The 25,347-nt window shown below is 54.5% G+C and overlaps 1 protein-coding gene across 2 annotated transcripts in view; it reads right to left on the reverse strand.

Annotated features, from left to right (window-relative positions):
• The window catches only part of LOC119091892 (tyrosine-protein phosphatase 99A), a 33,208-nt gene extending 21,854 nt beyond the window's left edge, over positions 1-11,354 (reverse strand). For both annotated transcript variants that reach the window (XM_037214802.1, XM_037214801.1), the window contains exon 1: positions 11,144-11,354. In XM_037214802.1, the coding sequence (XP_037070697.1) occupies positions 11,144-11,231 (88 nt within the window). In that variant the 5' untranslated portion in view covers positions 11,232-11,354. The remainder of the gene's footprint in view (positions 1-11,143) is intronic.
• Positions 11,355-25,347: the final 13,993 nt, after the last annotated feature.

Raw genomic sequence — 25,347 nt, forward strand, 5'->3', positions numbered from 1 at the left:
GACATTCACAGACCACCCACACCGTAAAAGACTGTTCCTCAGCCACGTGCAGCTCATGCAGAGATTGAAAACGAAACCCGCCAGCTGATCGCATATTTATACATAGCTAGCCGGTCTGACAAATGAGCCGCGTCGGCTATTTATTTCTCATCTCGCTGAACTGTCTTCGAAATACCGATAAAGCCCAACTGCTTTACCTATCACAGAATTGAAATTCAGGCGACTTTTGGCATACCAGCACCCACAGACTGCTGGTTGTACAAGGCCCACCCACGTAGTCCGTAGAGCCCCAGAGCCCTGCGCTGCATATCGGCGCAGACATCGAACGGCGGCTGCATGCCGCACCGGTCGCCTCTATCTCCGGTCTCCGACCACGCGACGTGTCCGCCTCTATCTCCGGTCATCTCCGACCACGCGACGTGTCCGCCTCTATCTCCGGTCTCCGACCACGCGACGTGTCCGCCTCTATCTCCGGTCATCTCCGACCACGCGACGTGTCCGCCTCTATCTCCGGTCTCCGACCACGCGACGTGTCCGCCTCTATCTCCGGTCTCCGACCACGCGACGTGTCCGCCTCTACCTCCGGTCATCTCCGACCACGCGACGTGTCCGCCTCTATCTCCGGTCATCTCCGACCACGCGACGTGTCCGCCTCTAACTGCGGTCATCTCCGACCACGCGACGTGTCCGCCTCTATCTCCGGTCATCTCCGACCACGCGACGTGTCCGCCTCTATCTCCGGTCATCTCCGACCACGCGACGTGTCCGCCTCTATCTCCGGTCATCTCCGACCACGCGACGTGTCCGCCTCTATCTCCGGTCTCCGACCACGCGACGTGTCCGCCCTGCCGCGATCTTCCGCCCCCGGAGCGTGCCACGGCCGCCGTCGCGACGGCCCGCGCCAGCGGTAAAACCCGTCACCGGCGCGCGGCGCAGTGACGCGCCGCCCGGCGACCTTGTTCCAGGCGAGGGGCTCATGCAGACATCCAGACACCGGGCTGGCTCGCGGCTCGCGCCATGACTGCGGTATGAGTGTCATCGCGTCTCGTGGCCGTGCTCGCTGTCACCGCGCTCCAAGGACGGCCGGAGCGGCTGCCGGTGTGACGCCTGGGCCGGGCGCTCGCGACGGTTTGGCGGGGCGCGAAACGTTGAGATTCTGCAGTCCATGCGCTGCGATCTGCGCGAGCCAGACGGCGATTCGCGCTTGTGACATTCAACTGCTGTGTAGATGCTGTGTATGGCGGTGGGTGATCATCTATTATAGTTAATGTTGTCATAAACGGGGCGATGAATTGTTGTCATTGTCGTCTTATCTGCTAAATGATTTGAACGACCAAACTCTTCAGACTCCACAAGATAGAGCAGAGACAGGCAGACTGAAACGACGAACGAAATTATTGCACTTCCGTGGTTACGATCATACAAAAGAGATGGCCCTGCGATGCGTTACCAACAAATCAGCTGTCGTTGGATAGCATTTGTTCCAATTACCCTTTTTTCTGCAACGACGATGCGACATCACGACTTTTTGCGTTCGCTTTTCCAGGCATTAAAGCATAGCTGCAGGATAGTCAGGCTTTACCTGGCCGTTAAAACGTCGGTATATGCCCCGTGAAAAGGCTGAGTTAAAATGTCCTCGGTAGGTTCAACTGAACTTGTTCTCGTATACAATTTATTTACTCTACCTGTCACAGAGTTGAGATGCTGCCTAATCTCCGTTAGCATACCCAAACATCTTACCAATTTATTGATAGCTATCTTGTCCAACAGCGGGCCGCGCACTTCAATACTGATCTTTACATTACTCAGCTCCGCAATAAGTGTCAGCCCTTCCTCCCCGCTGTGTCAGATTGTATCTGCAGAGGCGCCGGCTGACCCCGCGTGACCTTTCCCATACGGCGCGCAACAGGTCAGCGACGGCGTTGGCGGCGGCCATCGACGGTCCTGGCGGCGATCGGACCCCACTCGCGGCCGCTTATCGTCCGAATAGCGGCACTCGGCGGGAGCGGTCGGCCGCGGCCGTGCCCGACAGGCCGCGACGGCCGCGACGACCCCATCGCCGCCGCCGGCAGCCCGTGGCGAGCGAGGGTTTGACACGCGGCGGGAGCCGGCCACCGGCGGACTCGTGGCGAGGGTGGCTGAGTCCGGAAGTGGACGGCGAGGGCCGCTGGTGGACTGCGACGATCGGCTCGGTAGACAGCGAGTGGAGGCCGTCGGTGAACTGGACGCCTGTGGCGAGGGAGTCAGCTGCACCAATCACAAGCGAAGACACCCGGAAGACAGCCGACATCACCGGTGAGGGCGACCACCGCGCCATTGGCGAGGCTCGACTTCATAGGTGGTCAGTGCGACTGAGCTGCGCTGGACGAGGGCGGGCGCTAGAGCGATCCTGGAACCACTTTCTGCCAATCCGCCGGCTGGGCTTGGCTTTACTGCAGTGGGCTGGCGGGGTACCGGACGCCCTCGGCTGGCGATATTGCTCATTTATGGCAGGGCCGCCGGTGCGCGCCGCTCGCCCCTGGAGCAGGTGCAATACCGCGTTACGAGCGCGGCGTCGGCAGATTGCCGATGCCCCCAGGGGTCCAGGCCTGACGTGCGCTGACGGCCGCCGCCGGCGCTGGTGGAGCGGCACAACCGCGGCGACCGTGTCCGATGCGTCGCAGTGCGACCGCCGGCGGCAGCTGGGGCGTCCCTCATCATCGCGTCACCGGCGGCGAAGGCTCGGATTACGCGAGCCGGAGCCGCCTTCGCCATTTGGTGGCAGCGCGGCCCGGCACCCGAACGCCGCAGGGCGCGATTACGCGTCGCCAAACGGCCCCCGCCGCCACGCGACAAAGCCACAGCCGCACTAATCCGGCGGCGACGCCGCGCAGCCGTTGGTACGACAACGGGCGAGTCTCCCGGGAAACCGCCGCAGCCGCGGCAACAGGCGCGCGGTCGAATTACGTGATAATTTGCGGTACGCGGCTGACAATGATGGCCGCGGCGTGGGCAGGAAGCACGGATAATGGTGAGAAGTGCCTCGGTTTCGGTCCAGTTCAGACGCGGGCCTGGGAGGGACGCCGGCCACCCGGCCCGGTGTCGGCCATGTCACGTGAGAACGACCGCCGCGGCTGACGGATGCGGCTCGTGATGGCGTCCATCGACTGCAGTGCTGTTTGCACATTGAGTCATGAATCGCCCCGCTACATCGTTTTTTCGGAAGCTTCAAATACCGGGAAGGCACGACTAGAACCAAGCGAGGAAGGCGGGCGCCTGAAACTTGTAATTAAATGGCTCATACGTGTTCTCACAGCCGCAAAGGCGGCGAACCACAGGGTGTTTTGTGGCGTCCGGGGCGATTCTTTTAATTTGGAGGCAGGAAGTGGCAGGCCGTAATTCGTTTGGCGACGAGGGCCTGCCCGACTTTGTCTGCAGCAAGTGTGCCGGCGGAAACTGCTGCGATTGAGTCGAGCCGCTCCAGGAAGAGAAACCGCCCTCGGCGCCTGCAGCAGCCAGACCGCGTCCTCAGAGCGTGGCGACGTTAGCACAATGAGGTGGAGTCTACGAAAACAACGGCATTGTATCGGAGATGGCGGATCTGCACGGCGAAATAGGGGGTATGTGCCAGTGTTACGGGGCCGTGATGTTCACGTGTGCCGCCTCTCGCTATCAGTGCCCAGTCGCGTAACTCCAAGTGCTCTGGTCGTTTGTGACTCCGCCCCATTGATTGAGTAGCCAGTGACAGGTGTGTACAGGGGGGAAGGGGGGGGGGGGGCAGTTACCTAGGCAGTTGTGGTCGGCCCGGGGCGAAAGCAGAAGCCGTTTACAGCGGGGCTTTTTTGGAGGGGGGCTGAGCGGCCAGAGTCGTCCGCCTCCCACCTGTTACAGGCGTCTGCAGCCGGCCGGACGGACGGCCGGGGACCGGCACCGGCGGGGAGGCTCGTGCTGCCCATCACCTGGCCACCCCATGACGTATCGCACCATCGCCGCCCGTAAAAACAACGCTATCCTCTAGATCAACGGAAGCTTCGACTGGGCAAAAAGACTCCGGCCGCACGGGGCGGCGCTGGCTGGAGCGCCCGGCGCCTGAGGAGTCACAATAAAGCCATTCGGACTGCGAAGTGTGTGCACCACACAGTCGCCGTCTAGGGCACGAATCTCATCTGAGAGGTGATTTACGGGCCGTACCAAAAGCGTAACTGGCGACACGCTGGGCGGGAACCCCGCCGCTTGCTTATTTCACGACTGACTTGCAGCTGCAGCCAGATTCACGGCGCCCTAACCGTCCGCTGTTTTGAGAAATCATTTCAAATGCGCGCACATCGCGGCTGGACGTCCAGCGCGCTTTGCATACGCCGTTTAATTTCAGTCCGGCGAAATTTATTCCGCGTCTATTCCGTTCATTGTGTGCCTAACTGCATCAGACGGAGTGATGGAATTGATATTTGCCGGATCATAATAATTATGCAGACAGTCGGGATGCGCAATTCACACGGACGCCGTGGGTGACCTGGTGCAGACGAGGTCAGCGGCAGTGATTAATGCCCGTCTCTAAACGGTAATTACCGACTGGAGTGGCTGCGTTACCGCTTCAGCAGACCTCTGCGCGAGCAGCACCGCTCCGCCTGCGCACCACTCGCCCACGCGACCGGCACAGGCTCGCTCCACGCGTGGGTGAGCCCCACCTGCCCAGGTCGCCGTCAGGGGGCGGCTCAGGCCGTCAGGAGACAATTGTTTATAGCTGAACTAATGAAGGCCTCGCCGAGTAGGTTCCATACAAATCAGCTGTTTATTCGTCGGTGGTGTACGCCTTAGGTCGGCACGCAAGCAAAGGCATCAAAGGAGGATACTCAGAAGTCAGACGGAACGTGAGAGCCGACCAGTTTCAATGTGGAAATCTGCAGAGACGGTCTCAGGAACTGGTTCTGCGTGGCATGTCTCAGAAGCATGCAATCCGGATGTTTGAGCCGGATTCGAACCTAATGTCATTTCAGCGGTATTCTTATTCAAACTGATTGCGTAGACTGAATATTCCGGCTTCTGAAGGCGGCGATGTTTTAATTGGAGAAGTCTGAATCGGCTCGCAGAGAGTTTTCAGCGGGACGATTGATGTCGCACATTTCAGAAACAATTCCCCTGAGTGTAGATCTACTGGCTTATACTATGCGCCGACACCTCATTAACGTGAGGCGTATGGGAGAAACTTATATGGTGCGTTGGATATAGGTTCGCATGGTACTAACTCAGGCTGCCACAGCAACTAAAGCTTACCTGCGGAGCACCTCAGTGGACCAAATATTCGCGTTATCTATGACTAGAGGTACGTGTGTACTAAACAGCTTAGACCTATGTTAAACATGTCATGAATAAAAAATTATCGATAACGTTGAGTTTCACAACGAACGAAATTAACCGCCAAGAAATCAGACCTACCGAAAAACAAGCCTTAAAAGCAGCAATCCATTATGAAAACACAGATTGACACCACGAACGACAGAATACAACGAACGTATCACCATTTTTGCAGTTAAGCTCTGGATCACGGCATCACAATACTGTGGCCTGTGGCACCGCTTCAGTGTTCGTACGGCTACAGCCAACCGGCTCCTCATTTGATTCATGTTACGTTTAAAAGCTTCCAGAAATGTCGCAGTGTAAAATAAATCATCAGCAAAAAGGAAGCAGCAGATGTCGTAACTTTCAATACGTGTGCAGCTAAAAATAAACGTTTTGGTAGGTCCAGCGCCTGTAACATAAGGCATACTTGGAACGCACCGGAAAAAAATTGCTTTAGGGTTATATGAGACTAACAAATGGACGATTGGATGAAATGGCTCTCTCTACATCAGCGGCGGTCTTACATGTTTGCGGAACTTGCCGCGCCAAACAGTTGGCTCAACGCGTATCGGAAGCATTCCCTGCTTTATAGGCGTAAAGCAGGGAATGCTTTAAAGTATTTCACGCTTCATTATTTAATGCTTAAAAGTATTTCACATGGTTTTCCATACCGACCGCGCGGTGGCATACGCCATTGTGCATATTATCACAGGCAGCGTTCATTAGCCGACTGTGTGTGGCGAATTGGGACTGGACACGGGCGGCGTAGGGTCAGGGAGGTCATCCGACCACCAATTGGCGCGTGCTGAGCGTGCCCTCACTCAGTCGTCGGTGTCAACAAGTCGAGGACCGCCACCCTCGACAACTGGCAGCAATATGATCGGATTCATCCGCTGCCGCTCGGATAATCGCCCATCGCACGCGTCCGGCGCTCCTGTCCAAGGTGCTTGCCGGTCTCCAAGGAGGATTCCTCCGCTCCTCGGGAGATATGCCTCACTTTGTAACGGAGGCTTGGATGCTAACTTCAGAAGAGATCATCCGGACAAGGTCCGTTTCCGATGCAGAGTGTCTCGACTCGAAGAGGTACTGTCCCGACTCTATGGGACACGGTCCTACCCCAGGGGACATTGACTCCAAGGGACATTGCCCCGACTCCAAGCGTGCCCGTCCAGGCCGTGGCGCCTGATGTGCGGACGAGGACAGCAGTGCGTGCCCGGCTAGCGGTGCTCGACAGTGCCGCCCGAGGCCCGCGCCGCTCGGTCCGCACACGCCTCGTGTCGGTATTTACTCGACGCGGCGCGATTATTTTCCCATCCGGACGTCCAGTCGCACGGAAGTGGTGACGGCTGAGTCGGCGGCGCCGCCACCGCCAGGGCCCGTGTGATCCGAATAATGGCCTGGCAGGCCCCGCGGCCAGTCGCGACTAATGGGAACTTCTCACCGAGCGAGGCAAGGGGTAGCGGCTCCCACCGAGGACGCGCCGCGACGTAACCGGCGGCCGGCGATAACTCAGGCGGCCTGAGAAGCATTCCCGCGGCCTGATCATGCTTAAAATACTGGTGCCGACGTTGATTTGCCGAGGTTCCGTCTGTTTTATTGGGAACTTATTGCTAAACACGGGCGTTTTGTTTCCCGAACTTATGTCCACGCGTCCTCTCAGATCTGGCGTCGCTGCCGAGTCGGAACTTTCGGGCGTCAGCCTCCGTTTGTACCCAGCCAGCCAGATCAGATCCTGACGAGCTGCTCACAGCCGCTTGCTTTCAGTGCAGTGGTTGAGTGCCGAGATCTGGGCTAGTACGCTAAGGCAACTGTCGCCCGACGACGGGCAGATCAGAGATAATTAAGTCCATATGTTCTTAATGATGGGTGTCGTTTAAAGAAGTCCGTGGCCCACGGACTGAAAAGCCAATAAGTCACACTGTGCTGTGGCAGCATACAGCAGGTTTATCAAAAGCTTGGCAATGCAATCGCGTTGCAAAAGCACAAGGTGAAGCGGGCCGCCGTGCGCCGGACGGATCTGAACCAAACCTTATCGTTCTCCGATCACCAGGTGCACATGTGCAGCCACACATTCCCTTCAAAAGCATCCGAGAGGGCCTTTCATTTGAAACGCCGCGTCATTACACAGTTCCGTTTTCAGACATGGACTAGTGCCTGTCGCGTGCCAGTGCCATGGGACCGCACAGATCACTGTAAAACGGGCCAAGCAGCTTCGCCGAGGCGCTGTTGTGACGCACGACCACCAGGTTACCTAGTTAATCTCCAGATCGTTGGCGGTAGAGCACGTGGTACTTCGCGCCACTCTTGGCCGTCGATTAACGCCAGGTGGCCTTCCCAGGTCACGCACACGCAGGAGGACAGGTAATTTGTGCGGGCTGGACCGAGGGCGGTGCTGTATCACTTTCTCCAGGTGACGCCCTGCTGATGACGTTCGCGCCTGGTGGCCTGGCCGGACCGGACCGCCCGCGGCGCGCTCCACGGGCGCTGTTGACCCAACCCGGGGAATTCACTTTCACCGAGGTCAGCACGAGGCGACCCCGCGGCTGGGCAGCCATACATCACGCCGGCCACGCGTGCTGGCCGAAGAGACGCTTCACGAGCGCATCACAGCCCGCGAGCTGTCCGTCCGGCAGCGGCCACTCGGGAGGGCGGATCGGTGCGACGGCTCCCACGACACCGAGGCACTGCCATCGGTCACGGAAGGCTGGTCACTAACGGTGACACAAGCCACCTACCCTGACTGCCACGCAAAGCAATCATGTACGAGCAACGCTCTTGCGGCTCAAGAGCTCGTTTGTTCACTGGTGTGGAAAAGACCTCATTTCCATTCCAGACCATACACATTTTCCGGCGGCCGTTTCAGAAGCGGCGCCTATAGCCGCGTGCCCCGCGTGTGACGGAGGTCATCTGCGGTGGCCCCGGCAGTCTGGTGTCGGTCGTAAATCGGACCCTAGCGGCGCCCAGCGCCGTGGCCACTCGAGATCAACAGCAGGTCGTCCCACACGACCCCACGCCGCGTCCAACGCCGCACGACGCGACGGCGCCGGCAGTAAACGGCGCCGAACGGGCGCGGCCGACGCCGCCACCGCCTCGCCGCCGGACTGTCCAGGCCGGACGGGCGTCGCACGTGCCCGCCGCCGACGTGCCGGCCGGACGGAGGGTCCGGCGGGGCCGCAATCCCGGCCGGCGCTGCTCACGGACGGGCGCGTCCGACGCACGTGACGTCGTCGGCGTCGACACCCGTCGACGGCGGGCTCGCTCACACTATCGGCCCGGCGACACATCAGCGACACCACGGACGCGCGGTCGATGACGGGGCATGGCGAGCGCGTCCGGGGGGCTGTGGCCGTGCAGTCTCCCCGGCGCCGCCGCCCGGCCACTCGGCCGCGCTCGGCAGATGGCCGCGCGGTGAAAACTTGACCGCCGGCCGAATTAGACGAGCGGTTTCCCTCACGACAGCTCAAAATTCGATGTTGAGAAAAGATGGTCTTGTAGGAGAAAGAGAGAGAGAGAGAGAGAGAGAGAGAGAGAGAGAGGAGAGGAGAGAGAGAGAGAAGAGAGAGAGAGAGAGAGAGAGAGAGAGAGAAGAAGAGAGATAGAAGGGAGAGAGAGGGAGACGAAAAGAAGAGGAAGAGGAGAGAGAGAGAGCGAGACGGGAGGTAGAGAGAGAGAGAGAGAGAGAGAGTAGAGAGAGAGAGAGAGAGTAGAGAGAGAGAGAGGAAGAGAGAAGAGAGAGGAGAGAGAGAGGAGAGAGAGAGAGAGAGAGAAGAGAGAGAGAGGAGAGAGAGAGAGAGAGAGAGAGAGAGAGAGAGAGAGAGAGAGAAGAGAGGGGTACGAGAGCGATAGAGAGAGAGAGAGAGGGAGGGAGGGAGAGAGCGGTTAGTGTTTTTCCGTGGGTGAGGATGCACTCGGACGTGATTGATTTCAAAGTCATGAATATCCAAATGAGGCACTTCAAACAAGTTCAACGATGGATTCCCGCCAAGTCTGCGCAGATGTTCCGCAGTTCAGCTCAGCTTGGTTCTTAACGACTTGACAGCGAGCCTTCCGACAACCTCAGGGAGACAACTTCCATTTCACAATAGGAGCCAATCATTCAGCGTAGCTTTGATCTGTACTCGAATCTAAAGAGCGCAGTCCGCAATCTTGCTGATGAATGGTTAAAAAAAACAACAAATACAAAATTCAATACCTTGCTTTAGACGTCGCAAACCAAAACGCTCTACCACAACCAGTTTAAAGTACGTACGGGAGGGGAACGTCGGGCCTTCCGAGTGGGGGCAAAGCCGGAACCGTCGATTTTAGGGCAACTGTTCAGTAAGCTAGCCATCTGGACGAAGCGATCGGAAATTCAGCGCAGGTAAAAGACACGGAATCTACGACTACGACTACCACTAAAAAACACTGAATCTACGACTTAGTTTTAGAAACATAAGTCGGGTGAGGCAAAACTGAAGACTCCGAAAAAGTTCTTCTACAAGAGAACTACCCTGTAGAAGCTTCATCGTCTTCTTAAATAAAGCTGTAGCGACACTGTAGCTATCTTTCGTTACTAAATCTCTTCACAGCCGAGTACGATTTACACGTCAGTCAACGACAGCAGCCCGACGGCGACCGAACTCGCGATGATGGAGCCAACGCATGAACAAAAATTACAGGCATGCAAACTGTTTGCACTTTATATAGACTTCGGCGAATAGTAAAATATGCGATTCGCAGTGATAGTCAATTTCAGCATACACACTTCAGTTCCGTGTCCTGGAAATCTTTGCCGAAAATAAGCTTGTTTTATAACCAAATTACCGCGCAACAACGCTCCAGCCACGTTGCCATGAAGTGTCAGAAACGTAATTGTTTCTGGGAATTTTTTTTAGAGAACTAATAAGCCACGTATGGGTTGAAAACTGTACAACCGGCACAACAGCACTGCCTCGGTTGAAACATGCATGCAAGAAAAAAGTGCACGAGAATATCCAAGTTTCTCCTAATTCATTGCAAGGATATATTTGCAGGGCCTCCCAGGATCTCTTAGCTTTTACCCCACACGTGTCTTCTTCAGCCTTTCAGCGTGTTCCAGTACGTTTCGGCCATGGAATCAGTCACCTCAGCTATCTCGCGGTTGCTAACGCCACGCGTTTTGTCGACTATGGCAATCATGCCACGTTGTACCAAATCATGGCTTACGTCTTATACCGACAGCGTTTGCCACCTGGGTGGGCCAGTGTTGACTACCTTTGCTAGATGGCAGCCTCGCGCGCATCATAACAGATCCAATCTCAATCCGATTTCAATTACACGCATGCCTGGTATCGATGATAAGGAGGCATGATTAAATCGCATCAGAGCACAATACCATCCTATTCGGAGAAATGCGAGGCGTTCCTTGCTATCCAACCCAGGCAGCAAAGCTTCCAAGCTCATACACAGGCTTGTTGGCCTGTTTTGTACCCGACAAGACATCTCCCACGTTATTGGAGGTGCAAGCTTGAGAATCCATTGACCGTTCTCATAGTAAGATCCCCCAATCAGCCCCTGCCATCCAGTTCGTACCCATGCAAACGACACAAAGTTCGCTGTCTGCGAGTTCACTCCAAACGGGGCACACGGACAGACGGCAGCAGTTCGTGCGTGAAGAAACGTTACCGCAGAGTTTAACGTGACAGGGTAGGCATGCTCATTTAGGTGTCGAACGTTGTGGTCCTTCGCGGGCAGTGGAAGGCTGCGTAGAACGCACATTGCGATACCAGCGGTACCAGTGACCCTCCATGGTCCTTTAGATGAAAAGGTCAGTGCACATCGCGCAGATCTCATCGGGGATCCTCACCTAGCGGCGCCCCGGAGCTTGTCTCGACCAGCGTAATCAGCACGCTGCACAATACGGTCCACATGACGCCGGCGCGCCGGCCGCTCATGGTCCGGCCGAGAACGTCACGCCTGTCGCGCTGATCGCGTCACGAGTGACGTCCGGCGTCAGTCGGTGGTGACGTCGCACATCACAAGCCGCGCCTGGAGACCTGAGCAACACCCCCCTCACACACGCCGCCGACACACTGCCGCCTCTCGCCGCGGCGGTGGCCGAGTCGGTACCGCACCGCCGACGCTGGCGCCGACCCGCGGCCGTGCGCGCAACTAGCGCCAGCCGGGCGGCGTGGCGGGCCGCGGTGAGATGCGGCGGTGGGGGAGGAATCAGGCACGCCCCAAACGCGCGCTTCGTCGCTCGGGGGCGGCGATATGTAGAGCTCGCTCATTACGCCGCAGTGCCAGTGCGTGCGAGATGCATCCGTGGGGGCGCAGCCCGCCGCAGCCTGAGGAATTTACATTTGACTGATGTCGGGTCTCTGGTTCCACCCCTCTGTCTGACGCGTAATCGGTTTATGGTTGGATTTGATGTTCCAGCGTATATCATGGCTGTCACATTAAATCCGCACCAGGCCGAAAGCGGACAGCTGCCGCAAGCAGATGCTTACCAAATTAACGGAAAGCCGTTTTACAGCGCAAGGAGCTCAGCCCGCTTATCCCCATGAAGGCTTGTATCGACTTCTGCCCCCACCTGCCCCAAGCGCTCAGGAAACGAGGACAGAGATTCGCTCATCGGTTCCGAGTCGCACTGGCCGAACAGAGACTGCGTCGGGACTCGATGCGACGCATCCTGGCCCGTGTGTGCGGTGGGCCCAATCAGAGCATCACTTGCGTGTAGATCTTAGCGGATGGCGGCTACATAGCCCATCGTCTCCGCCACTTATCCGCGTACCCACCCGCCGCCAGATGCATCAGGCATCTATACATGCTGAATAGTGGCATTCGAAATGGGTTCTGAGCTTGACATGATGCCTCTAATCAATGAACCGGCTAGCGAATGATCATCTGATAGCATAACTTTGATAAGCGCAGGCATGAGTTTGATACGTAAAATTTAACAAGCTATCTTTCAGCAATCAATGTATACGTTTTGTGACAACCATCGCTATCTCCGATATACTAGTACTGATGGTTTACATTCGCGTTCGGTACTCCTTTTCGGGTCTTATGTCGGCGTGTTCTTTAGCGTGTCCGATGCGGCCGCCTAACTGGTTAATGTATAACAGTCAGCATAGATATAAACTTGACCGAACCGGCTTAAGTGTTCAACGGACGCATGCGTGGTAGCGCAGGTACCATACCGTGCCTCACAAAATGAGCTACCTGAAAGCTGTCCGGCAAAATGCCGGCGATTTTAGGAGTGAGCGATTTGCTGGCACTCAGCATTAGGGCGAACAATTTGGGGTATTTGATGTTGCGTCAGACTATTTTTGGGTGAACGATTTTATGGACGTTGTTGCGAAGGAGCTCCCGTGGTTTACTTTTATGACTTTTATGTACTTGGTGAACACCCAAGCTTTTGGTTGGTAATCTGTATGACCTTTTAGCGACTATCAAATTGCACTTGTGTTACCATATCCTGATGATGTGCTTCAATAATTCCGGACACCAACGGCGGGAATACAATGGTCTTTGTAAAACTTTCTTAGAAAAAGCTTTCATTGCCGTTATGTATATCAACTTCATGCGGATGTTGTTAACAATCTTGCATGAGAGTCGCCACTGCGAATCCAAAAGGCAGAGAACAAAATTAACGCCGCGTCTATGCATACCACACCCACCATGATATCATGATCCAAAGCATGATAAGTAGATGGATGGATACGTGATAAGCCACGTCAAACCACACTCTTTTGCTAACCTATGAATTTCACCAGTCCCGTTTCCGGCTAGTAATACCATTTAGAAAACATTTCTTGGCGACATGCGACTTACTTGCCTCGGAAATAGCATAGTTTGCCGATACTATATTGTAACTCACGCCCATGGTATAGTGCTGGCTGTTTCCAAATACAATACAGTGTTTAACTGAACGTTCTACGGATGCCTGCAAAAAGGATATGGATGGTCAGCTGTAATGCACATACACATCATTGCGTTAAAGATAATGAGGATGGGATCGGCTTGTGCTCTGTGCGCTCAACATGTTGATCTCATTTAGCAAGCATGCTGTTGTTCTTAAGGGCATTCCTGACAACATGCATTTTAGTTGATACGCATAATCGTCGCATGCGTAAACAAAATTCACAAAAATTAAATGTCTTTTTGATGCATACTACCACTACCGATAGGTTTGTAAGCCAAAAGTCTTAAACAATGCAACACATTTGATGATGCAGCATAAGGCAGCATACTTGGTGTACTTTATGCTCAATCCATGGACATACCCGTGTGGTGTGGACGCCCGCCGGCTTTCCAGTTCGCGGAGGCATCCAATTCACGAATACGATTCTGAACATGCGCTCAGTGGGCGGGCTGAGAAAGAAGTTTTTACAATAGCCCTGTCAAAACAGCCAAGACCTCAAGCAGACAAGAAGAGGAGTGGATATCACGGCATAGATGGGATGAATAAGACACAACGGTGATAAACAAAATAATCACGAGCAGTTAGATACTACGTAAGTCTGAGCTCGAAGTAAGCAGCGTGGCGAGGAAGTACGCATAACAGTCGGCGTCATCGACTTGGTTAGAGCGGCTATGGACCGTGCAAACAATTTAGTAACCGCTTCGGTGACATAGCTTTGGGTTCATGCTGCAGCCGATCTACCTTGACCACAAACCCTTCACCTTCACCGCAGGCAAACTTCGCTGCGTTGCGCGCGAGCCACGCGAATGTCAGGAGGGGGTTATCTACCAGAGCGGCCTGAGGCGGATTTCTGTCAGACATGACGACTCGAACGGCTTGGCTGAATCAGCCTGAACACTCGCCAGGGTGGCCGATTGAATACCACAATGCACCGATTCGTTGCACTCCTAAATTTAGTTGCCTAATTCTCTAAGAAATCATCTCAGGAATGTATGGCTTTGTACAACACCTTCTTGTCGCATCAGGTTGAGTGGTTTCATTAAAAATAGTTCTCGCTCTCAGGCATGGCCTGACTTCAACCTGCCATAGGTCAGTGATTTTGAAAGACACGTCTAATTTTACAGACCAAAAGATCCGCAATTTACTTGCGTAGAGGTATTTAAAATTTGGCCGGGTTACGCCGCACCTGTCGGAAATAATTCTGGAGAAACCCTCGGAGAGGTGAGGGGGCGGGGGGCGAGAGTAGAAGAAGAAAAACAAAGAGAGGGCAGATAACATTTATGATAACAGGCAACCAGTTTACTTTGGCCTTGGATTGATATTCAACTTCTCTGTCGAAGATTTGACAAGATTTTTAATCATTCGACCTCCAAGTTGCACCAGCTGCTCAGATTAAAATGTACTGATGGGTACGGGCGAGAAGGAAGACGGGGCTCTGAGTACGGGCGAGAAGGAAGACGGGGCTCTCCGCCTGCTGCTGCGGTCGTGCCAACAGTCTCTGAGCCGCGGGGAAAGCGGATGTAACTGGGGACGAAATTGACGTCCGCGCCAGCTGAAGACGAGGAAAGCAGCTTACGTGAACAGAAGCACTCTTGAAAAGAATGGCAATGCCGGATTCCAGCGTTGCTATCATGTCAAGCAGGATGCGCTGGATTATGCATACAAGGTTTGCATGCGCAGCTTATTCTCGAGAGCACCTGTCGAGGGGCGCAGTCCTGCGGGACTCTGCCAAGGTCACGGACGATCCTGATTGATGGCGTCGCTGCTCCCACCTGCGTTTAGGCATGTCCCACAGACGCCTGCAGTTGGATGGTTGTTTACACGCCGGGGCGTGAGGCTTTTCCGATAACGAGCATGCAGACGCATAATCACACGGAGGTGAACATGTTGCATCGGTGCTGTTTATGAAGGGTGCACTACTTCACTTCAAGGGTTTCGGTCATATGCTCAGTTCTGCATGCATTTGGAGGGTGGAGGTGGGGGGGGGGGGGGAGGAGGCAACCTTCCCATGCCACTTCCGTTCCCACAACATTGCCGGCCTCCAAAGATAAGCCAAAATTACCATAGCCACAAAACTTTTAAAAATCAAAGATACGGCCGGCAGAGGTTCGCTGGTGCAGTTGGTGGTGGGGTTCTTCTGTGCCATACGGTAAAATTTAGACTGGTATGCTGGGCTACACCGCGCGATCCCGACCGGTGTGCTGTGCTATACCGCCCGATCCCGACCGGTATGCTGTGCTATACCGCCTGATCCCGACCGGTGTGCTGTGCTATACCGCCCGATGCCGACTGACATATGCTGTAACGCCCGATCCAGACCGGCATGCTCTGTTGTACCACCCAATCCAGGCCGGCGTGCAGTGCTATACTGCCCAGTCCAGGCTGGCGTGCTACCCTATACCGCCCGATCCAAGCCGGCGTGCTGCGCTGTATCGCCCGGTGCAGACCGGCGTGCCATGCTATGCCTCTCGATCCAGACCGGCGTGCCATGCTATGACTCCCAATTCAGCCTGTTCGGCGTGTCGGCAAGACAGCTCGGCCGCGGTCCGGCCTTCTGATTGACGGTTGACCTTTGACGAACGGCAGGGGGGGGGGGGAGGGGCGCTCCGATCCACCCCCGCTCGACGACCGGTCTCCGGGCGAAGCTGCGCGGGGAGGCGGCGTCCGCACTGGCTGCGCGGGGAGGTATGTCGCTCCTGATGTTGTTGGCGGCCAAAGCCCAGCGCGGGAGTTTATTACTAGCGGCAGTCTCATAGTGCTCAAGTCTAAGGTTGACCCACTCACTACTCAGTTGGCGGTGCTTCCACAATCCTTCAACTTTCCACGATCAAATGGCGCAATGTCGAAGTGTTGTCGACTGATCAAATGATGATCAAATGGTAATCAGATGATCAAACGAGCTGGACGATTCGACCGAATCGACCAGGATAAACAACTAAACCGGATGAAAGCTGCCTCAGGCGATTTTGCGCCTGTCTGTCATTGTTTGCCACCATATTCCAATTTGGTCCCAAATCTGTCGGTTGTGACAGCTCTGTCGAACTCCCGCTGTCACATATCCAGAGCCCAAGTCACCGAAGCACATCCGGATCGGTACATGTGACCCTGCCAGATGAGCACTTCTGGTCTTCATCGAGGCCGCTGGGTTCACATCGCCACTACTCTCTTCTGACTTAAACCGTTTACCCCAGACAGACGCTGGCGGATCGACCGTGTAAGCACGCTTCTGGTTCAGGGTCTCAGGCATCTGAAACTCTGGAGTTTTCTAAGGTTCCAGGCCAGGCCGACCGCCACATAAGCTGCCCACACACGCCAGCCGACCAGTGTCAACTGGCGGCAACTCGACGCAGATTCCGGCTGCGGCCTCAGGTCGGCTTCGGCCCGGTTTACAGGCCGCACAGGAGCGGGTGGCCCGGGCCGCCTTCCCAGCAGATCTCGGCGACACCTGCCGGCGGTGGCCGGCCACCGCAGACCAGACCGGCACTCGCCTGAGCGGTCCAGCGCCGGCCGGCCATCGCCGATGAGATCGGCATTGGCTGCCGGGCTGTGCGGGTGTTTCAGTCTCAGATCTGGCGACGTAGTCGTCACAAGAGGAACACAGCACGTCGCGTGATCGGTGGCAAGGCGTTGCATTGCGGATACCCTCAATGCATGATGCCGGTTCCACTGGCGCAGTACGATAAATCTGAATTGGATTACCCCAAGACCGTAGTCACACTTTTGAAAGAGTATCTCATTTTTAGCCAGTTGACCCAGTTAGATTTGGAATTCAGATCGGTGGGAGCAACTTACCATAAACTTTGCGCTACTTTCTATTACATTTTGGACCTTGCGGTTGTAATCCCTGCGTGAATACCTTTTACCGTCTTGTAGCATAAATCAACATCGGCCGAGTAACACTAACACGAGGTGCACTTCATTGGTAACTAAATCTGTTTGAATCAAAATAAATGCGTCGCTTACTAATGCTTGGGGCAGTTTCCACCAATCAAATCTCCTTCCGTTCAATCGATAATGCCCTTACAGATTGCATGACACTACAAAGGATGCCGCACGGTGCGCTAATGCCGAGTGGTAAATGCTGCGACAAGCCAGGTGCAATTAGCTTTAATATTAACTTCCGAAGCTCATGTGAACTCAGAGGAGCGGCCGCTCTCTGCTGCACTGGGGAATTCGACTTTTTTGGCAGCCACAGATTGCTCCTCGTCTGTGAACCAGCCACTGTTCATCCAGTTTTTCTGTGTCGGACAAAAACGTGGGACTCCGTGATGTTCCAATGGTATCGTGGGAGCATCGCATTCAGACCACCTCCGTTTCAGAAGTGCCTAACTGGGCCAGAGTCGCTTTGTTGAGAGTCGCTACATTATCAAACGGCAGCAACGTGCTTTCCAAATGAAGCCGCAGGTTCTTCTGGTACTCAGTTTTCTTCAGGCAGGTGGCTTATCTGGGCCCAGGTACTATCCTTACACATGCGGTTATGGCACGACGCGAGCCGGCAATGCAAGTCCTACGATTTCAGAGGAATCCATGGCTCGTGCTTGCTTCATCGCAGGTCAAGCATTTCTGAGCACCGAGGGAGCGTGGGCGGGCGCCTGAAGTTTGAGGCTGAGGCTGAGCAGCATTCTTCCCATCGTGTTATCATTGCTGTGTAAGACAAGATAAGTCCGCTAGCAAAGGGAAGTTGCTCATTTCTGGTTTCATTTTGAGCCAGGTTCGAACAGCCAGCACACCATACTTCTGTGTGGGGTTGCCGCCGCACGAATTTAATTGCATTGTCTGGACTGAACAAACGGTGTCTCATCTGAGTCGAGTCGAGTGTTGCACTCCTCTATTTGGACAGCACGCTGTTATTTGAGATTTTTCTTCTGAGGACCAGCGGCACAATGTGGGGGAATACATGTATACCGAGCCTTCTAGGGCTAATGAAAGCCAGCCAGCTAAATTATTCACATGGAGGAGCACAAGGTACAGGCCTTGTAGGAGATCTTTCGGCTACGTCGGCCGGATTAAAATCTGCTTGCATGATAAGACTTCGCTGGCACCCCGTCAACGCGTTCATCAAGTGGTCAGCTAATTGGCTATGATAACGATCTTCTCAATTTCGTGTGTGAGTTGTGGAGAGACGATTAGTCATTGCGCCAACAGCGATGGGAATTCAAGTTGCGAAGTCCTGAACGAACTGCTATGAAACGACCATGGAAAGAGGCCTAAGCCTAAACAACATTGTGCGTTTTTTTGCTTGTTTGCTTTATGCTCTATTTTGTTTAAAGTTTTTATATTCTTAACGTTAACTCAGCAAATCCTAAGACTTGTTAGGCATTACCATTAGCCGAACACGAACCGTCGAACAGATTGACATTCCGTGTTTAGGAGCAACAACGGATAGGTAAAACGCAGCAAATGATACCGGCGCGTTGAGTAAGCGAGATTTGCCCACGTAATGGCAACTTATAGAGCTACAGACGAGTGTTCACACTGAAATCATTATTCACATGCGTAAATAGCCATTAGAGACCTGCGTTCAAGCACATGCTATTTTGTACAGGTAGCAGGCGATATATATATATATATATATATATATATATATATATATATATATATATATATGTATATATGTCACTGGACAAGGGCGGGTCATGTACCATGCCCATATTGCACGTGAATGTTTTCTGCCGAGTCATCTGGGTAGTCAACACACAACAGCAAGCAATCTCGTGTAATAGTGGAGCTGCCAAATAATTTTCTGCTGAATGGCACTGCGCCCAAGCAGGCTTCTGTTGAATCCCAACTAAGGAGGAGACGGAAATTGATTACATGGTTTGACGATGGCTTGCTGATGTGCACCTTGTATGGTGCTGGCTCCAATTAGAGCTTTCGCGATGTCTCTGTGGCTCTGGTCATCTCCTCCCTCCAGGTATGATGAATGGCTGTCCCGCCTCCAGGTCACCTCGTGCTGACCTCAGTGAGAATGCATTGCCTGAGGTGGGTCAGCAGAGACTGTGCTGGTTAAAGATATGTTTGGTCCTCAGTATGATTTCAATTAAAAAGCCCGATTGAATTGAGTTTATTTGTAAAAATCTTGAATCAAGTTACATAAGTGCGTGTGAAAACGCTTGGCTGATCGCATGAGAGTCCTTGCCCTATCAGAGGTTTACATGTCACTTTGTGGGGAGACGCTCCATTACACGAGGGTTTGTGGTGAGAGGTTCCATTGTTTAAAGCCAATCGCAGGCGGAATCCCACAGGTTGTGTTAAAGTCTATGTTGTTCTCGAGTTCGGTGCGAAAACCATTCACGCACGGCCTTCTTGAAGCCTTTCGGCAGGTCAGCAAGTTTACGCCGCGTCCATGCAGCCTCTTTCCTAACTGAAAGTCTGAGCACGGAACTTCTCATGTCTTATCCGTCATCACATGTCACACTGCAGAGAGCGCGCGTTTTTAGCTGTGACCTTGCAGTGTAGCATTTTGGCTGTCGCATCGGAGCAGCAAAGAGCGTTGACAGTACGTTGCATATGCGTTTTTATCACTGTGAATAGTTACTCCAAAAAAAAACAAGCAAACGGGCAAAAGAAATGAGCCAAATAATGTCTTCTAGCACGATTCTCACTCATTTAGGCAAAAGGTTTGCTACCGGACAAATTTCTGAAATAACCTGCCTGAAGTGTCTCACGTACACCCTGCCTAATTTGATTGATACAGCAATGGACAGAAGCAGCGTTGAAATTATTGACACGTATTGTCTTCTATATTCGCGGATATTAAAAAATTTTGCCTGACTGTCTCATGTAGCTGCCTGCCATCTCTGTCCGGCATTCATCACCAGCCGAGGACACTACTTAAGTCATGAGCAAAGCGCACCGTTCCACAAACATTATGCCGGTATTAATTCGCGCATGCAGCTCGAACTTGCTATCTGCCAGGCACAATCTAAACAGCTATCTCGGCTGACTTAGGTGAGTGCTCACACGGCCGGTGGGGTAAACCAGTGACCCGCCATTGCGACGGCCTCGGAGCGGCACCAGCGCGGTAGAGCAGCGTGTAGGGCGGAGGTCTGTATGCACCAGCGCGGTGGAGCAGCGTGGTGGGGCAGAGGTCCGTATGTACCAGCGCGGTGGAGCAGCGTGGTAGGGCAGAGGTCTGTATGTACCAGCGCGATGGAGCAGCGTGGCGGGACAGAGGTCTGTATGTACCAGCGCGGTGGAGCAGCGTGGTAGGGCAGAGGTCTGTATGTATCAGCGCGGTAGAGCAGCGTGCTGGTGCAGAGGTCTGTATGTACCAGCACGGTAGAGCGGCGTGGTAGGGCAGAGGTCTGTATGTATCAGCGCGGTAGAGCAGCGTGCTGGTGCAGAGGTCTGTATGCACCAGCGCGGTAGAGCAGCGTGGCGGGCAGAGGTCTGTTCGCACCAGCCGGGGTCCGCTGAAACGGTAACGTAGCCGTTCCATTCGGTAATTACCGCTTGGAGACTGACATTAATCACCGGCGCAGACCTTGTATGCGGCGGGGCAACAACAGCGCTCATGTGGATGGTGCATCTCGACCGTCTGCATAACAATAACGATGCCGTTAATATTCATTCCATTCTGGCGTTTAGGTTTGTGCCGCTTTATGTCCGGGGCTTAAGCACTAGATTATCTCCGACAACAATAAAACGGCGTTCGTGATGCGCGTTTGACTTTCAGCGCTCGCTGTTGTGGTCGTTACCTCTCCAAATGGCTCATGGTTGCGGGGTTCTATGCAACCTGTTGCGTGAGCTAATTATGGCCAAGATGCTCGAACAATGTCCCGCGATGTTTCGCATTGATATATGCATCTGCATCATGTTAACTGCAGCTTTACACTGACTTCATTTGGTCCCTCCTTGCAAACCGCAACAGCCTGCTTTTCTAGAGTTAGGGCAGCAGGGCTGTTTTTGACTCAATGCGTCAGGAAATTAGCCACGCACTCGAGTTAATTTTTTTTAGCCAAGGTATTTTTTGTGCCACCAGGTGCATCTGCAGGGGGTGACGCTGTTTTTACGGGCGGCGATGGTGCGATACGTCATGGGGTGGCCAGGATGATGGGCAGCACGAGCCTCCCCGCCGGTGCCGGTCGCCGGCCGTCCGTCCGGCCGGCTGCAGACGCCTGTAACAGGTGGGAGGCGGCCGACCCTGGCTGCCCCGACAGTGGCCCAACAGTAAACGGCCGCACCTTTCGCCCCCGGCCGACCACAGCAGTCCGGCCAGGCCCCGCACATGTCGGCACGCTGTAGCCACACAATTGAAGGAGATTGGGAGACGGTAGCTTGCCGGCCTTTTGGTTCCTGGACATCATTGCGCTAAACAGGATGGACAAAATATTAGCACCATGATGATGTCCCCTCATTGTACCCTTGTTTTTGGCAGCATGGAGCTTTCACTGATTGATGACTGTTGCTAACTGGCATCAGAACCTTTGCTTGTTGCATGCGGCATATATATATATATATATATATATATATATATATATATATATTCCAAAATTCGTAAAAATCATATATATATGTATATATATATATGATTTTTACGAATTTTGGAAATAAATAAGCATTCCATAAATTGTACTTGAACTAAATGTTTGCCATTCATGTGTCCGGAATTTGCAACAGGGATCGATCAGCGAGCCAACTTCGAAGTCATTGAGTTTCATCTGCACAGACAACCTGCGGTTATTACCGCTGCCTGCATCACAATCCGCACATCATTGCCCTGTTCATGCCTCTGAAGTGATCTCGTGTCCGGCCGCACCGTCCGACATGCCCAGATCGCCTACCACCGATCCGGCGGCGGTGCGCGGCGGGGCCGGTCTCGTGATGGGGCCGTGACGCTCGTGGCGCGTGCGCCCCGGTCGGGCCGTGACGTGACGCCGGCCAGTGCCTCAGTCGCTCTCAGTGCGCCGCCGCCGGGCCGGCCGGGCCGGTCGGCCAGGATGGGCGGATCGTGACAGCTGGGCAGCGAGCGCGCCCGGAGTCGGGCACTGATCGTATCTTACCGGAGGACGGCCCATGTGAGCAGCCCGCAAATGGGCGCCGGCCTATTGATGTCTTAGTCAGCTGGGATCCGTAGCGGGGAGGGGGAAGGGGGGGGGGGCGGGCGATCGCAATGATTCTGGTTTAGGGCGCGTTGATGACGTGCTATTGTGCGTTTTACGCCTTCCAAATCCAATGGATATATGAGATGTGAGGAAACAAGGAGCAAGAAAGAGAGCGAGAGAGAAAGAGAGAGCGAGAGGGCGAAGGGACAGAGATAAACAATCAGTTCTGATAAGCGCTCAGACATCCTTTTGACAGCACGATGTGCGCCATGCCATCGGGACGCAGGCAGGCCAGCGGTTCGGTTATGTTGCGTGAAGAAAAACCGACACAGGTCTCCAGCCCTACACCATCGGCCCTCGCCAGGTTGCACTGTTAACTCGCAAGTTGTTCGCACCTGCGTCGGAGCTCAGGCGAGGCAGTTTAATACTGAACTAATTGTCAACTTCCTGTGGAAACTGCCTGGTAGTCATCACATGTCCGCGCTTACAAATTACCAGGGTATATAGCCTTCGGCCAAACGGCCGGCTGACAGAGGGGCGATAAATTGCGCGTGGCTGGGACATGAGATCTCGCCTGTACAGCGCCATTGAGCAAGGTCTGGCCAGGAGGCGCGGTAGTACACCGGGGAAGTCAGGGTCAGACCAACCTTGCCCAAAGTTACGGACCTCGTTAGCACAAACCCAAGTCGAAGTCGCCCAAGCATGGTCAGCTTCCTTCAGGCGCCTTGAGCAAAGGCAGATGCTAACTGTTGTGCGTCATGCCCCGGGGTGCTACCAGCGTCGTGCTATCAGTGACCTCCGAGCGTACCGGCGGCGGCTATTGGGCCCTCACTGCCAGCGAGCTCCGAGGCGTACCGGCGGCGGCTATTGGGCGCTCACTGCCAGCGAGCTCCGAGCGCACCGGCGTGGCTATTGGGGGCGCTCACTGCCAGCGAGCTCCGAGCACACCGGCGGCGGCAGTTCCGGGGCCCGGAGTCCTCACCTCTGGCACCGCTCGCCTCGCGGTGGCCAACATTACGCTCCGGACCCTTTGTCGGAGCTCGGGAAAAGTGGCGTGTTAGCGTTAATCTGGTCATTCCGGGCCACCTTTTCTAGCGTGTGGGCGGCCTTGCAGGGGTGCACCACTGCAACGGCCGGCCCGCTGTCTGCCATTTAATAGCGAGTAATAACCCCGGTGTGCTGGCCGAACGGCGCCCGCCGGCCACCATGAAATTGACGACAAGCCGCGAATGAGAGCGAAAGCGAGTCCGTTCTGCTCAGCTGCCTGGGAGCGGAGGCCGGACCAGCAACGCGCATGCCACCTTGTTGTGAACGCAATCAGAGTCGTTTGCGAGGTTTTTCAAGGGAGTGCGTCGCCCGTCATCGTGGACGCTTTTGTGTGATGCCTGCCATTACGATGCCATAGAGCCGTCCAGGGACCGTGGCGCCGTCGGGGTTGAAGCCCGAGGTTTTCACGTGTAACTGCCCAAGGTCCCAGCCACTGGACCGTCACGCCTCCTCGCAGCCAGAACAAACATTCGGAATACGTTTGAGAACTCACGTGCACGGTCTGTGTTCAGATGCGGTGCTCCCCGGCCCCGAGTGATTGCGGTCACCGCCTCGCTGGGCGCCACCCACGCGTCAATGCATGGATCGATGGCAGGCGAAGGATTTGTACGGATGATTGGCCGCAAAGCCCGTACTTATTCCCGTCTGACGAGCCGAATTGGCGGTCGACCGGGCCAGCTGAGCCCACTGGTAGGCCGAGCTGAGTCGGGCAAACGTCACCGCCGCTGCACAGCGGTCAGGAAAGGGTCACCGCCCGAGCTGAGTCAGGCGAACGTCACCACCGCTGCACAGCGGTCAGGGGCGGTCACCGCCCGAGCTGACTCGGGCAAACGTCACCTCCGCTGCACAACGCTCAGGGGCGGTCACCGCCCGAGCTGGGTCGGGCAAACGTCACCGCCGCTGCACGGCGGTCAGGAAAGGGTCACCGCTCGAGTTAAGTCGGGCAAACGCCACCGCCGCTGCATAGTGGACAGGAACGGTGGCCGACCTTGACAGATGCGACGGTGCGAGGTTCGAGGAGGCAAGACGCCCGCCTTCTTTCTTACATCTCTTCTATGTCTGATTTGGTTCATTTAGGCACTGTTTTCCTCTATTTTTCTTTTTGCGATGTTTTGCCAACGTGAACGCTTGTAAGATTATCATCTACATCTTCATTAGTTGTTTTTTTTAGTTTGTGTTCAATCTATTCTGGTTTCTTTTCAAGAGAATAATGAATTCCTATCCCTGAATTACGTTGCGTTTTTATGAGAGCAAGTGACAACGATTAATAGTGTGAGCACTGTCTAAGCCGACGTCTAGTTGATTTTCATTAGAGCTGGTGAAACACTTTCCTCTGATTCTGTAGTCACCTTCACCTTGTATATTTTCTCGTCGCAACGAGCTAGCTTGTCCTCAGTTGTACTTCGCATCAGTGCTGCAAACATTTATTGGCGCGCTGATATACCAGCACCACTCCATCGGCATCAATCTCCTAATCGGGCGATGCATGAAGACTTAGCTAGCCCACTAATCAGGCATTCCCCGGGGTAAGCGACAACGAATTCGACAGAAATAAAGCAGCGTTTGATACAATCACATTCGGTATCGTCGCGGGCTGGATTCTGTGATGGGTTAGAAGCATGATGAGCTCTGAAGACGCCTCCCAGCTGTGACTGGCTGGCCCCGATCAGCGTCAGAGAAGCATTGATTGAACATGGCTGCCGGATGGCTTGATACAACGCAGAAGACTAAATAAACGCCAGAACTACGATTGGAACTATTTGTAGACGTCAGCTGGCATGACAGTTACCGAGATAAATTGGGAGCTCCCGCGAAGAACAAAAGATGAAGACGAATATGGTCGTGAACTGGGCGCTGGTCCACATGGCCGGCAGTTTGAGCGAGGCTCAAGTTTGGCCATTGCTAACGGTCCATGGCTGTTTGCGTCAGCGTCTCGGATCTCTTATTAATTGGATAGGCCTTCTGGAAACTACTGGGAATCAATGAGTATTCAGTTTTCTGTTACTCAAACCGCAGTTGAAGGTCGATAGAGCAGTGATCTTCAGCACG

Source organism: Pollicipes pollicipes, unplaced genomic scaffold, assembly GCF_011947565.3.
Source record: "Pollicipes pollicipes isolate AB1234 unplaced genomic scaffold, Ppol_2.1 Scaffold_3447;HRSCAF=4054_pilon_pilon_pilon, whole genome shotgun sequence".
In the NCBI taxonomy this organism is placed as follows: domain Eukaryota; kingdom Metazoa; phylum Arthropoda; class Thecostraca; order Pollicipedomorpha; family Pollicipedidae; genus Pollicipes; species Pollicipes pollicipes.